General features: G+C 35.0%; 1 protein-coding gene across 1 annotated transcript in view; it reads right to left on the bottom strand.

The window, feature by feature from the left end:
* nup210 (nucleoporin 210) overlaps window positions 1-16,150 on the bottom strand; it is a 232,127-nt gene that overhangs the window by 69,511 nt on the left and 146,466 nt on the right. The window contains exons 25-27 of the mRNA XM_039770930.1: window positions 6,432-6,611; window positions 6,100-6,180; window positions 5,727-5,858 (exon numbers count right to left, since the gene is read on the bottom strand). Of these exons, the coding sequence (XP_039626864.1) occupies window positions 5,727-5,858; window positions 6,100-6,180; window positions 6,432-6,611 (393 nt within the window). The remainder of the gene's footprint in view (window positions 1-5,726; window positions 5,859-6,099; window positions 6,181-6,431; window positions 6,612-16,150) is intronic.

The raw sequence follows: 16,150 nt of genomic DNA on the forward strand, positions 1-16,150 counted from the left end.
TTGGTCTGCATTGCTGGCAGTAAGTCGAACCCGTTTCCAGCAAGACTTGGACTCCGGCAGGGTTGCCCTTTGTCAAAGATTCTGTTTATAACTTTTATGGACAGAATTTCTAGGTGCAGCCAGGGAGTTGAGGGGATCCGGTTTGGTGGACTCTAGATTGGGTCACTGCTTTTTGCAGATGATGTTGTCCTGTTTGCTTCATTAGGCTGTGATCTTCAGCTCTCTCTGAATCGGTTTGCAGCTGAGTGTGAAGTGGCTGGGATGGAAATCAACACCTCCAAATCCGAGACCATGGTCCTCAGCCGGAAAAGGGTGGAGTGCCCTCTCAGGGTTGGGAGCGAGATCCTGCCCCAAGTGGAGGAATTCAAGAATCTCAAGGTCTTTTTCATGAGTGAGGGAAGAATGGAGCGCGAGATCGACAGACGGATCTGTGCGGCGTCCGCAGTGATGCGGGCTCTGCATCGGTCTATCGTGGTGAAAAAGGAGCGAAGCCGTAAAGCAAAGCTCTCAGTTTACCGGATGATCTACATTCCTACCCTCACCTATGATCATGAGCTGTGGGTAGTGACCGAAAGAACAAGATCGCGAATACAAGCGGCTCAAATGAATTTCCTCCGTAGGGTGTCTGGGCTTTCCCTTAAAGACAGGGCGAGAAGCTCAGTCATCCGGGTGGGGCTCAGAGTAGAGCCGCTGCTCCTCCACGTTGAGAGGAGTCAGATGAGGTGGCTTGGACATCTGATCAGGATGCCTCCTGGACACCTCCCTGGTGAGGTGTTCCGGGCATGTCTAACTGGGAGGAGGCCCTAGGGAAGACCCAGGACACGCTGGAGGGACTATGCCTCACGGCTGGCCTGGGAACACCTCGGGATTCCCCTGGAAGAGCTAGAAGAAGCCAGGGAGAGGGAAGTCTGGGTATCTCTGCTCAAGATGCTGCCCCCGCGACCCATTTCTTGGATAAACAGGTGGAAGGCTGCAAAACATGGAACTCTGTGCATGCAAAAGAAAACACGAAATGTGATTTTACATTGATGTATTGGTGGATTAAAGGCAACTTCAATGCGTATGGACTATTACCTAAATCTATCCTTTTTAAGAATATTACCTAGAGTGATGTGCAGTTAAACCTGATTGATCAGTTGATATTAACAGGAAGACGAGACAGAAAGAACCTCTGTCCTGTGCTGTGTTGGTGGTAGTAGCAAACGAGAGAGAAAAAGAAGCTCTAATTTTTATTAGATAATGAGAGGTGAATATCTAAAATCAGCATTTTTAAAGTTTTAAAAATTTTTAGTTTTAGCTTTTTTTTTTCTATTTTTTAAGTTTTATTCTGGTATAAATGTCCACATAGCTATTGTTATCCAAGTCTAAAAAAGCAGCTTTCTTTAGAGTTGTCAAGCTGTATATCATTTATGCTGTATACCTGTCAACTTAATACATTCTATTTTACTCCAGTATAATAAAAATGAAGCAATCAATTAGGTAGTATGCTCTAATGTTATTTGTTACTTTAAACTGCACTAAACTTAAGCAAATGGTTATTTAATTTCCAATAAGCTTTCATTTTTATTTGTATGATTCCCTTTGCCAGTAATGAGATCACCACACACATCTACACTTTTATATTTATTTTTTAAATTTATTGATGCTACCTCTTTTAGACCTTGAAACTATAGTTTTTTTCCTTGGGGTTTCTAATAATAGTAATAACAGAAATATAGATGAAAGTGTTTCTATGTACTGTATAAAGTGTATTTCATTAAACATATTTACATCAAATACTTAACATCTGTTATAGTAACACATAAAACCTAGGTTTCTCCTTACTAGCCTAAACTGGGCAGGCATATCTGTGTGCACAACTAATGAAAAATACATTTCTGGAAAAAAAGTCCGAAAGGTATACTGTATACAAATACAGTATGGAGTAAATTTTCAAAATATACTGTGATATGGATTTCTAGCCACACCACTCACTACTGAGTGGTTATACTGAAACTTTATACAAGCAACATTTAATGTAACCAATACATAGCAAGAACAATATCCCACTGAAGACATAAACATCACATATACTATACATACACTTCACACTACAGGCTCTGTCCAAAAAAGTTGTCAGTAAATTTGGACAACTACCTTCAACTTTGAAACATTTTTCTGAATGTTGGAGAATTGTAAAAAGCTTCCAACAAATAAAATTAATAATTGAGTCATACTTGAATGTGTAAGATAGACAGGAAGAACAGTATAGTTCTTAACAGTTCTTATAGTTCAAAATCGGTATAATGTCTTGAGTATAATCTGGTGAAAGTCTGGCACTCTTTTGGCTCTAAAAAACTCAACACAACTCAAATGCTGACACAAATCCTTGTTATGTAGCCCCAGTAAAACAAGCATCTGAGGAACACCTTTAAGGATGTCTGAGTGCTCAGGAGTGTAACAGCACAGAGGTAAGCAACAGAAAAGAAATTGTTTACAATTCTGCATGAACCTCTACATGGCTAGCCAAAACGTTCCATATAGCCTCATTAATCCTCTCCCACAAGATGGCTTTAGCTTCAGATACTACCTCATCCTTTGATTTAAAGCTTCTTTAAAGGTAGCTAAACATCTACTGATCCTACAGCTACAACCAGGATATAGGTTAACTATTTTCTGGCCAAAGCTCCTTGCTCTAGTCTTCACAACCCCCTTCATTGAGCTAACCAGACACAGCCATTGAATTGTAAATTCTCAAGGAAAAACACAAAAACCCTTGAACCAACTTATTACAAACTTTTTTGATTATTTTTTTTCTTTTTAATATAAGAGTGTCTAGAACAAACAATCAGAGATCAGTTTACAACACTAACACCACACCAAACAACAACAGATTCATGTCACTTCACCTATACTGCTTTGGCACTATATACTGCAGCTGCGATTTAACTAATTGTTATTTGAATATTTCATATATTAAAAAAACATATTCATTGGAAAAATACTGAATGCTGGTTAAAAGGTCTGGGGACTATGTACATGTTATTTGGTTTATATGTCATCTCTTTTCTTTAATTAATCTGCCAAGGGAAACCTCAGCAGAAGATGAGCCTCCAAACAACAAAGTTCAATGAAGGAACTAACAAGTTTGCTAAAATATACTTTGAGAGAAACAAAGGTAACAAAAAGTTGCTTAAATCAGCAAAGTAATAGGAAGGCATAGCCAGATTGTGAAAAACCGTTGTGATAACTATAATTGTACTTTTAACTGTAGTTATGTCTGAGAACAGGATTTCTAAATTGTGTATATCAGCAGAGAATATTTTCCTAATAACACTGGTTTGATTAAAAAGTAGTTGGGCCAATATGTAATATTGATATGCTTTTGCAATATTACCTACATGAAAGCCTGCCTTGTTACAAGGCAATCAAAGTTTGGGGAAAATACAGGTTTTCTTTCTATTTTCTATAAACAGCTATGTTTATTTTAATGATTTACTTACATAATCATTACATATCAACAATCTCGACTGTTATTTGTAAAGTTACTTTGATGTTTTTATAATTTTAAGTAAAATTGAACATCCTGCTCCCATTGTGTTAAGCAGGTTAGAAAAATAAGATGGTGTGCTAGCAGTTATACATTATCAAAATAGACTGTTACTTAAGCAGCAATGTTCCATTGGGTGTTACCCCAAACAGAGCTGTTACAGGACTTAATTAGGGTTTACTGTAGACTAAAGACCGTCTGATAAATAAACTAAGTTTAGTCCGTAACACATTGAACAGGCAACATGTGACCAAGTGAAGCAGATGACTAATGATATTACTAACATGTTGGATATTGACTAGGATACATTACACATACACTATATAAACAAAAGTATTGGGGCACACCTCAATTACTGAATGAAGGGGTTTCAAATCAGACCCGTTGCCACTGGTGCATAAAATCAAGCCCCCATCCATGCAGTCTCCATTTCCAAACATCAGTGATACAAAATGGTTCATTCTGAAGACCTCAGTGACTTCAAGCATGGTACTGTGATAGGAGGCCACGTTTGCAATAAGAACGTTTGTGAAATTTCATCCCTGCTGGATATTCCATGGTCAACTGTAAGTGGTATAATTGGAAATTGGAAGTGTTTAGGAACAACAGAAACTCAATCACAAAGTGGAAGGCCATGTAAAGTCACAGAGCGGTGTTAATCACTGCCAAGGTTTAGGGCACATGAAAGTCGCCAGTGCTCTGCCAATTCCATTGAGTTCCAAACTTCCACTGACATTAACTGTGCGGTGACAATGGGTTTCCATGGCCAAGCAGCTGCATGAAAGCAACACGTCACAAAGTTCAATGCCAAGCGTCAAATTGAGTGGTGTAAGGTGGAATGGCGTGTGGAGCAGTGGAAACATGCTCTATGGAGTGATGAATCATGCTTCTCCTGTTTGGCAGTCAGATGGGCAAGTCTGGGTTTGGTGGATGCTGGGAGAATGTTACCTGTCTGACTGCATTGTGCCAACTGTGAAGTTTGGTGGAGGAGGGATAATGATGTTGGACTGTTTCTCAGGGTTTGGGCTAGGCCCCTTACTTCCAGTGAAAGTCACTATTAATGCTTCAGCATACCAAGACATTTTGAACAACACTATGTCTCCAACTTTGTGAAAACAGTTTGGTAAAGGCCCTTTTCTAAATCAGCATGACTGTGCCCCAGTGCACAAAGCAAGGTCTATAAAAGACATGGTTGGATGAGTTACAAGCCAGGCCTTCTCTCATTCAATATCAGTGACTAACCTCATAAATGCTCTACAGAATGAATAGGCACAAATTCCACAGAAACACTCCAAAATGTTTTGGAAAGCCTTCCAAAAAGAATGGAAGCTGTTATATCTGCAAATGGGCGACCAACTCCATATTAAAGTCTATGTATTTGAATACAATATCATTAAAGTCCTTGTTGATGTAATGCCCAGATGTCTGAATGCTTTTGTCCATATAAATGTAGTCCAGGTCAAGAAATGTGCTGTTAAATTGGGCCATTCCATACTTCACAAAAAAACAGAGGAAGAGTGAATTTTATCTGGAGATTGAATTAGATTTTCAAATGTTGAGTGGAAATAAAGGGTCTATTCTCAGTGGTGTCTCAGATTATCAAGAGCAGTAAACATCTGAAAACAATGGTGTAGTTTGGAGATTCAAACCAACATCTTTATTGCTGGTATAAAGTGTGAATACTATATTTACACAGAGATAAAATTAGGAAAAATGGCCTAATTTATTTCAGTTAAATCTCGAACATGTATGAGGTAAGGTTAGGTTTTCATACATATGCATCAATTATAATAGGCATTCAAAAGATGCAATTATATTGTCAACTTACAACATACGCATTTCTAAATGTTTTAATATTAAAGATATTTCATATATTAATGCTGTGTACTTTAGATAAGTTGTCTTGTATGGGTGCAATTAACAGTTACATCTCTGATAGCAAGTGAAAATGAATAAATTAACTAATTATTCCTACCCCTCTCCTGCCGTTTTATGATAAAAGCACTGCAAAAAGAGTGCTACACCTGGCAATGTTTATATTTCACTGTGCAGGAACAGATAATTAAAAAGGAAGCCAGCACATTTACCACTAAAATATTTACAAAATACATCAGCAACAAATTTTATGTCAGTACAAGGACTTATCTTGTCAGTTATACAAGTTACCTAAAAATGTGGCAAGAATAAAATACTCTACCTCAGAATGACGAGTTCGGAGCTCAAGAACATCCCTCTTGGAGACCGTCCAATGAAAAGTGAGACCTGGCAGGGCATTGCCAAATGAGAAAGGAGTCTGGCTGCTTGTTATTCCCATCACGTAAACTGGCATCTTAAAAAGAACAAAAAATATTAATACAGGGTACTGAGCTTAGTTAAAAAGTCCCTTTAGAAACTGAGGTACCTACCATATGAATACCAGTGTGGTGAAAACAAGATTTAAGGGAAAGATTACTATACATACAAAGTTGAACAGCAAAGCATGAAATCACTAATTTGTCAGGCTGAAATAACTTTGCTATGCTGCAGTAATACAGTCTGCCAACTAAAAGCCTGCTTACTGTGAAAATTACCTGTGTATTAGTCCTCATTCGTGTTATTGGTGCTCTAATTCGGACTGCCTTCAGCTGCACCACCTCAACATCTACTTTGTCCTGTCCACAACAACAAAAAGAAAATATCAAAGTTACATGCAACAATAGATATTTATTATATACAATTGATTTTTTTAATCTTGGCACTAAAACCATGAATGAAATTTGGATAGAAAAGACAAAAAACATTATCTCTTGCAAAATGACTAATGAGATGCACAATGCAATGCTAAAGTGAAGACAAAGTTTATGAAAGGTACATTTTCAGCAAAGACAAGAATGGGATTTGCATTATCCTGAAGGGAGATTACCTGTGATATTATAACCAGCTTCCCAGTTTCTGCATCCACAGCTTGCACGACTCCAGTGACTGTCACATTACCAACGGCAACACCACTGACATGTCCCATGCTGTTAACTGATGCTATTGTTTCATCATCAATAGAAAAAATAATATTGGACTGAGGCTGTGGTCCTCCTTCTGATGTTATCTAAAAGATCATGGATAATACAGAACTTTCATTTTTTAAAACATTGGTGACAAAATTGGATATTTCATCAATTTACACAAAAATATATTTATTAATAATAAAAGTTAACTTTATAATACATTACCTTCTGTTCTGTTATTATTTAGTTGCACTGTAGAAAAAATGCCATTTTGTAGTGTTTAGTTAAAATTTACAAAAGTTCACTTTCTTGAAGTGTATTTGATTGACTGAAAACATGAAATGAGCTTCAAGAAAGGTCTAGCAGGTATTAGCAATCTCAAACACTTATCAGAATAGGTGAAACCTAGCAATACAAAGGGAAGCAACTCCTTAATGTGACTATCATTTGAAATATGGAAAAACTAAAAGTTAGCTTAACTGGAAAATATGATTAGGTAAAGGCAATGTTGGAATTACATCCTAAAACAATATCGAGGGAATGCAAGAGTCTGGACTAACAAACGATAAAAGATATTGATGAAAATAACAGACCTAACAATTTCATATTTTTAATATGATAATCTAGATTTAACAGTTCCAAATATCCATATATCAACTAATCACTGTTTATACTGTATTTCAGCCTATGCTGTGTCTTTTTGATGTCTCAATCGTTTTGAATACCGTAATCTCATGAAGAAGGAAAAAAAAAGTCTAAAGACCAATGCCAGACCGAATACTAGAATTCCTAAAGTAGATCTACTCCTATTGGTGTAACTTCATGTTATCATCTTTGACTGTGAATGTGATTCTCTATAATTTCTCCCCAGAATTATTCATGAAATCTCTGAAATAGGTCTGTTCTCATTCAAGATCTAGAATCTGTAAGTGTAAGTTTCACCAACATATAAAACACATGGCCACTCTACAGCGTCATAATAAATAAAAATGTATACAAAAATATGTTGTACAAAAATATACAACTTAATTTCAAGTGAAATTCAAATAAAACCATCACAAATAGATCTAAATTACCTGCTACATAACTTAAACATCACCATGTAATGTCAAAAAAACTTGTAAACATACAATGCATAGTGTATGAACATCAAAAAAATAAAGATACAAAAATTATTCAAAAATAACATAACATCAACATTAAGGACTTAAATGCTGAATCGGAAATATTCCACAGTAAAACTGACTTGAAGTTATACAACACTGAATTTAACATGACTGCTTGAGTTGAAATATTACTTATCTATAAAACATTTCTAGTGAGTTACCCTATGTTGTTATTACATAGAGTGGCTGGTTTTTAGGGTGCCAGTACTGCAAGAGTGGCAATGTCTGGTACTTCACTTGGGTTCATTAATACTGTTATAGAGACAGTTCTCCAGATTCTAGGTGTCTGCTCTTAGTCTACAGCATTGCGGTTCACAGGCTAGAAAATATAAATTGTCTCCTTCACACTTACCAACACTATTACTGGGTATTTATCTCAGTGCATACACAGCTCAAATATGCAAGTTTCACTTCAGATGCAGAAAAAGAAAACAATCATTATATTATATTATATATATATATATATATATATATATATATATATATATATATATATATATATATATATATATATATATATATATATATATATATATATATATATATATATATATATATATTCATATTCATGGAGGATAAAATTTTACTTTCAAAAGACAAGTGCATGGGAATAAACGTATTGGTCTCCTTTTCTTTCAGTTCCTAAATTGTGCTTTTAATGAAAGTCTTGTTTGGCTTCTATTTTCCAGATGGTAGCAGAGGATATTTTACAGAAACCTCTCAAGGAGGGAAAGTTGACCAGTTATTTAGTGAAGAAGATGGGGCACTGATCTCTGAGGGACTCCACTTTTAATGTTATTCTGAAAACGGCCCTCTTATCATAAACTTTTGCTTTCAGCGTCTAAAAAGTATTGCGCCCATCTACACTTTTCACCTTGAACTCTCAATTCATTTAGTTTGATCATTTGCCACTAATCAAAAGCTTTTCGGAAATTAAGATAAAAATCGTATGTGCTATAGTAGAAAACTGCAAGCACACTTGACTGACAGAAGCTACTAGGTGCCAATATTAAGATTCTGTCTTAAACCAAATTTCTGAAATAAACTTGTTAATTATGCTAACATGAAAAATAAGATGGATGCAGCCATAACATTATTCCCTTAACACAAGTAACCTATACCATGTCATGCCCCTCAATTACAAATGACTTTCGTAAAAAAATATATAAATCACAAAATAATAAGTGATTTTACTATCAGATTTGTTTTGAGGTTCAACTCAAAAACTAATCGGTGCCAATCATGGATTCTCCACAACCTAAGGTACACTACCTTCCTTTTGAGTACTGGCAAAACTTAGATGGAAGGGGAGACATATTCTCTAGGACAGTGTTCCACACTAAGATATGCTGTGCAAAAGGGGGCTTAACTAACAAAAGGTAGACTGTTCGTTTTTTCCTACAGAGTCAACACTCTGGAAGCTGCAAGGAAAATCCTAGAAGATATCAACAAAAAAGTATGCATGATCAACTAGTTTTAGCAAGAGGTAATGGGTTGAAGAAATCAATATTATTAACTATAAGGCATTTGATGCCTGAGATATAGTGATTTCTTTTTCCCACCCACTTCTTGTGTTATAGATAACATGTATACTTTATGACTAGAAGGTTTAGCTTTATTTTCTATAATTTGATGAAACATTCTGGACACTTTGTTTAAATTGTCAAGCCATAGGCAGAAATGTATGTGTCAATTTTATTATTAGTTTAAAGAAACATAGCTACAACGTATGTTGAATGAAACGGTTTAGTTTTATGATTAAATCTTGAGAGATGTTAGATGTATTTTAGATGATCCAAGTAACCTTTGAAATAATTAAGGGACTTTATGTGGGAAATGTTAAATAAGACATAATGAAATATAAATTTCTTTTGAATATATAAATTCTAAGGCTGCATATACTTGATTAATATTCAGTAATTAAAAAATAGTAAAAGGGAATGTGGAGCTTAATTGTTGTAGTTTGATCCAGATTGTGAATTTTTTCTTTGACTTCTATGCTGCCTGAAATATGTTCTCTGGAGGACACTGATGTTATATTACAATTCATTATTCTATGAAAAGTGGGCAAAAAAGTGCTTGTCCAGATTCTAGCTAAAGGATGAGGGGTTGAAGTCATTTCCAAATTTCCTTAATCTCTAAAGGAATTAGTTTTAATTTACTTTATATTTCAGAAAGACATTTCTATTTGATTTTTATATGCTATACATTAGTTTCAATTTTAGTTTTAGTAATTAAAGATATAATATAGAGTCTAGTTTTGTGTCACAATCAGACAGAACTGTACACTTAATGGGTTTGGATAGGAGTTTAATGTTAGTAGAAGCTTACCATACTACATGGTTTACTATCGGGCATTGTTTTTGTCTGATAAAAGCAGGCATAATCAAAACCAGATACCGTATATGAGGAATTTTATAATGTTTTTGAATATTTTCTATGTAATTTGTGCTGAACAAATTTGTGTTGACTGTTGGCACTTTTCATCTTTTCTTTTTCTTGCCCAGAATGGGCCAATTTGTGATGGAATTTAGGAGTAATTTAACATATCCTGCTCGAAGACAATGTGCTTACAATTAATGCCTTTAATACTACATTCAAAAATTTCCCATACTGGTCTTTGTTATTTTACACCAGCCATATTTATCACTGATTCCATCTCAGGCACATACAATTTATAGATAGAATTTTGCCACCGGCAAGCCTGAAAAGATATCAAAAATCTGATGATAGATTCTACTGTGTTCTGACAGGTGTGATTATGAAGATCATCTGAGGCTTAGGAAGAACAGGGCTATTAGGCTTGAATCATTGTGCAGACCCACACCTAATGTAGCTATATTGACTGAAATAAATGAAATATATATATTCTAAACTTTCATATCCACAGCAGGAATGCAGGAAATTTGAAACCTATCCCTGCAGTTTTGGATGCAAAGCAGAAAAAAATCCCTGGACAGGATGTCATCCTATTACAATAATAGTATAATGTATGCAATATGTATGACATGGCTAACGTTAAGAACAAAAAGAGTATAATATTTCAACTATTTGTTTTGCGAGAGAGAGAGAGAGAAAGGTTGAAAAGAGGGATATAAATATGTTTCGTTTTTCACCGGTTGGCAGACTCTATTTACCTACCTACCTGTGTTTCTGTAGAGATCTTGCCAACTCAGGAACTTTACAAGTTTTGTATCACTTCATTGTTACACAACATTTTTAAAGCAAAAGTGATTGGTCAGCAACATATATACTGATCTTGTATGTTGACCTTTTCATTCTCTTGATTATTGCCGTTTAACTTTTCTAAAAGGTTTTCTGCTGTGCAAAGTGGCAGGAGAATTATTGCTAACAAAACATAGACATCTGAGAAATAAACAAACATTATTCACTCCTAATTTTTCTGTCCATACAGTAAAGGTTTTGTTGACCAGCACATTCCGACTTCAGGCTTCTGAATTACATCTTGATATAAAAGAAGCACAAAGAAATGCGGCAGTTCATCATAACAGACATCAGACTCAGGCAGCCTGGAATTTAACTTAGTGAGTGCTGCTGTATTAATTGCTGTATATACTGTATATTGGGCTTAGTCAGAATTACAGCTAACACATTCAAAGCATAATCATCACCTTGGTATTCTTCGCAAAAACTTGAACCACAATCTATCATGCCTTCACTATCAGCTCCTGAAGAACTGTCATTGTTACACAGTAAATAATTTTCTATTTAACATGCTTTAGGCACCTGTATTCAACTTAATCTGTCACCACAAATGCTGTGTGAACACTGGAACTCTGCTGCCAGCCACCATTTACTGGATGAATATATGCGGGCAGCTTGTGATGGATGACTTTCTGCTTTAGAGTTATATGTTACATGGGTTAAAGGCATGAATATTTATTCAAAAACCAAATATGATATTCCTATTAATATATTTTAATTAATATTGGAATCCCTGCAGCTCAGGTTAGCCCTTGCATAAGACTGGTTGTTACGAAAACAAAATATTTTTAGCAAATTATTATTTTATTTCAGTTAGTCTTTTTAGTTATTTTAATAATTTCGTTTAGTTTTAGTTTTTCATTTCAGTTTTGTTAATTATTTTATTTCAGTTTACGAAAATGTTATATTATTAATAGTTTCAGTTTTGATTTTAGTTTTCGTTAACTATAACAACGTTGCTCCATAGAACATGGCTCTTTAACTAATAACCCCTACATCATACTGCCTTCATTTTTCTTTTGCTGTTGTATTCCATTGCTCTATGTATTTGGTGTTCTCTGTGGGAGAATTATGACATTTGCCATTTATTAACTTACAATGTTAATGAAATTGGTGTCAGAGTTTTCACTCACCAATACCCCCTTACTGCACATTCCCTTTAAAGGGGGAAAGGATGATATTTAGCTTTCAAAGTTACGTTCATAGCAGCAAAGCTTACGTGCCAATGGTGTGAAAATTTTGAGACAACCGAATGCTTTTCCCTTGGTATATATATTAAGATTGAGTTTATTTTATATTGTAATGATTTACTTGACGAGTATGCTTTTAATTGAGTGAAGTCCACAACAAGGACCAAACTAGATACTAGATTTTTTTTTTATTAAAAGGTATCTATTTTTGAACATAATGAATGTAAACTTGTGCATTGTGCCTACCACCTGCAGAATTTATTTTATGGCTATTAAAAACAAACTGGCCAAGAGACAAGTAGAGACTAGATAAAATGACCACCTATTTTACTGTGAATGTTAATTCTGATTAATGGTTGCCCCAATGAAACAAGCATAACACTGTGAAATATTTTGTGATCCACAAGTAAATTTCAAAAATTAGAGAAGAAGTACTATAATAAAGAATAATATGAAACAAAACTTTTAAGTCTTTACATCTGCAGGTAAAGGCTGTTTTTCCTAGTACATTGTAGATGAGAGCACTTGAATTTGAACCTGACGACTAAGCTGTTACAAAGGTCTGCAGAAAAACAAATCATTCGACTCCAAAGAGAAATAAGTCATACCAGAGAGGGGATCAAGCCATGGACCAGACCATCGACTAATTTTCAGTTTAAGGGATCATGGGTCCCTGCTGCTAACTATTTATGCTAAAAGATCACCACGGGTCCAGAATTGTAGAGGACAGCCTGCATGGCATCCAGACTAGAGCAACATTCATCAGATCAAGAGTTCCAGATATTGATATCCTTTAATTTGGTACCCCAAGACCTGCTTAAATCCTCACCAGAGAATAAATTTTGTCACATTTTTACACTGCAGCATTCTATACTTTCCCAGAGACTACTTTACCTGTCCATGATTCGTCTTACAGTTCATTCACTTGTTTGACAGTTGTTGGTCAGGTACTAGAATCCTTCTCTTTTCTGCAGTAATATCTTTCAAGGAAGATTTGAACCATGCAGTTATGGAAGGTATAGGAGGAAAAGCTAAATTATCTGCAGTCACAGCAAGGCAAATTAACTCTTTTCATAGGCAACATGTATTTATTGAATATTTCTAACTACAGGGGAACCTCGGTTCATGACCATAATTCATTCCAAAACTTTGGTCGAAAACCAAATTGGTCGTGAACCGAAGCAATTTCCACCATAATATTGTATGTAAATACAATTAGTCCGTTCTAGACTGTACAAACTGTATGTAAATATATATTTTTTTGTTTTTAAGCACAAATATAGTTAATTAAACCATAGAATGCACAGTGTAATAGTAAACTAAATGTAAAAACATTGAATAACACTGAGAAAACCTTAAACAACAGAGAAAACTAACACTGGAATAGTTCGTGCTATAGTGCTAGGAACCGCTCGCTAAAAACACTTTTTTTTTTAATGAGTTTTAAGCACAGGGAAAAAAATGAACATTTGAAAAATCCATAATTTAATAAATCACCAAGAAAAGTAACATTGCCACAATGCACGCTATGAACCGATTGCTGTAAACAGAACTGAAAACAAAAACGAGCTTTTTCTACTTTATGCGTCCAGCCCTCCCTCTCTTGCAAGCCTGGAGCACCTGTGTGTGTGTGCGCCTCTCTTTCTCTGCACAGGAAATGCACAAGGAGATACTGAACATGTACAAACTGAAAGGGAAATTGGCAAACTTTTTGGTCGTAAACCGATTTGTACATGTAACGAGACCACTGAGAGTGTGTGTGTGTGTGAGGTTTTTCAGGTGAATACTTGTGCTGTTTGTGTCGCTACAAATGGTACTACTAGATAGTCTGATCGCACACAAAAATACAACAAACACAGCTAACCTTGACTGGATTAGAAGAAAATCAAATAGTTGTTGACAATATTTTATCTTCATACTTAGAAGTTATGAGGTTGTGAGACACCAATCTGAGATTTAAAGTATGTAATGCCACCTTACCCAGTTGAAGAAAAAGGACTTTGATACATGTTATTGGTTGACTTTGATTTTCTCTGTTCACTGTTTAATGATTTATGTGATTATCTTATATTAATGATTTATACTGGTTTCCATTTTCCCCCAAATTTGTATGGCCAGGGAACTTTTAATTTTGAGCCACAAATCGGGGACATATTTTGGTCTTAAAGTAAAACACCAGACCTTAGAGTTTTAGTGGGACTTTAATAAGGCCCTAAAAGGGGGAGTGTAAGAGAATAATATAGAGGTATAAATAGTATGTTGGTTTGCAATGCACATTGAAATATATAAATATTTGTTTTAGAAATGTCATAAAGAGACTGCTGAAATAGTCAAGTAAACAAGCAGAATGATCTAAGGGGATGGCTCAAGAAACTGGCTGATGTAATGTTCTTTCATGAAACTAGTAAGACTTGCTACTTGACACAGTTTTCATAACAGAATAAGAGTTGAGAACAAGGATATAACGGAGAAAGACTTATTTTAGGACAGTTGTGCTCTATGCTAAATCACCTCATGTCGTTCAACAAATCAGAGTATGATATGTAAGCATTAATTTAGCATTGTTATGCAAATTTAGTAGTTTATAAAATGAATCTCTATCCTTTATTTCCCTGACCATTCTGTAAGATACTGCTGTGCGTACCATCTAAGGCATTTGCCGAGGAGTAATTAAATGAATAAATGAACAGCTTTACTCCTTTCCGATTACTGACTCAAAAAAGTTATCAGACTTGTCCTGGTTGAGGATAAGTTTCTTTCTTTAATAAAGATGCTGACTTTTACCATAGCCATCAGTAGAACAATTAACTATTCAACACAATATGCATTGCTTGGTAGTGAATCTCATAGGTCACATGGTGTTCAGAGATGTCCCCATAGCAGTGTCAATTGTAGATATGATGTGGGTGGTTTTCATGGTTTACTCTGCAAAGTTGAGTTTATCATGCAGAATAATTAAACGGTCACAACAAAGGTCATTGTAATAGTTTTTGAGGTACTATTAAGTGGCACAAGACTACCAAGAATGACATTTATATAATTCTGAGGGACAATGCAAAGAAAAAAAGACAATACTGAATTCTGAGTCATTTACTTTTGGCTGTGTTTTTTATTATTAGCGTTTGTCCAAATAATCTTGTCTTGGGATGGGTGGGATATTTCTAAAGTTGATCTTGTATTAGACATACTGCGATCACAAGCTCATTTACAAATAATATTTTTATTGTGTATATACACATCACAAGTTCCTGATTAAAAGGCGCCAAAGTTAAATAACTCACCTAATCGACTGTTTATGGATGAAAAATAAAAAGGCATGTAGTTATATTACCATTACCCTGTGATATTGATAATACATTCATGATCTGCTAGGGCTGGCTAAGAAATTTGTCTCACCAAAATTGCAAAAGTGTAAATTGTTATATTCCTGTACATCCTCCATAACAGCAGGTAATGCCTACTGCTAATTAATTTAATTGATTTCAAAGACATCTTTGAAAGTTCATTACATTGCACTGGAAAACAAGTACATGATAACACTGTCAAATGGCTGTAATCAATATTGTCAACTGCACTTACATAAATAAATTACAGCATGTGTATATAAATTACAAAAAGTAAATCTACAAACAAATAGGATTACATTTCCACAAAACAGCAGTGGTATGGTTACACAATTTCTTTGGTCAGCAATTCAGAGCATCATGACACTTCTACAATACCAGAAACTGGACGGAGATTCTGGTAGATTAATTCTGACTTTCAATGTATTCAGTAGACTATATTTTTCCTTCAGAAATTTACAATCCATGCACTGCAGTTTGTTCAGAAGGACTGAATCTAACTTACCACTGAGAAGACACTGATATGCCCCAGAGCCTATACATTTCTTATTGTGGTTCTATTAATTCCAACATATGTAGACATTACAGCAAGCTCTCTCTCCAGCTAAGTGGAATTTCAGAATGGTACAATGTCTTGAAACTAGTGGAAGTCCACACCTAAAGCTTCAGCATTTCTATTTAGTTGCCATCTCTTCTTTTTGTTTTAGAAATTTAA

The sequence above is a fragment of the Polypterus senegalus genome, chromosome 12 (genome assembly GCF_016835505.1).
Source record: "Polypterus senegalus isolate Bchr_013 chromosome 12, ASM1683550v1, whole genome shotgun sequence".
Classification (NCBI taxonomy): domain Eukaryota; kingdom Metazoa; phylum Chordata; class Cladistia; order Polypteriformes; family Polypteridae; genus Polypterus; species Polypterus senegalus.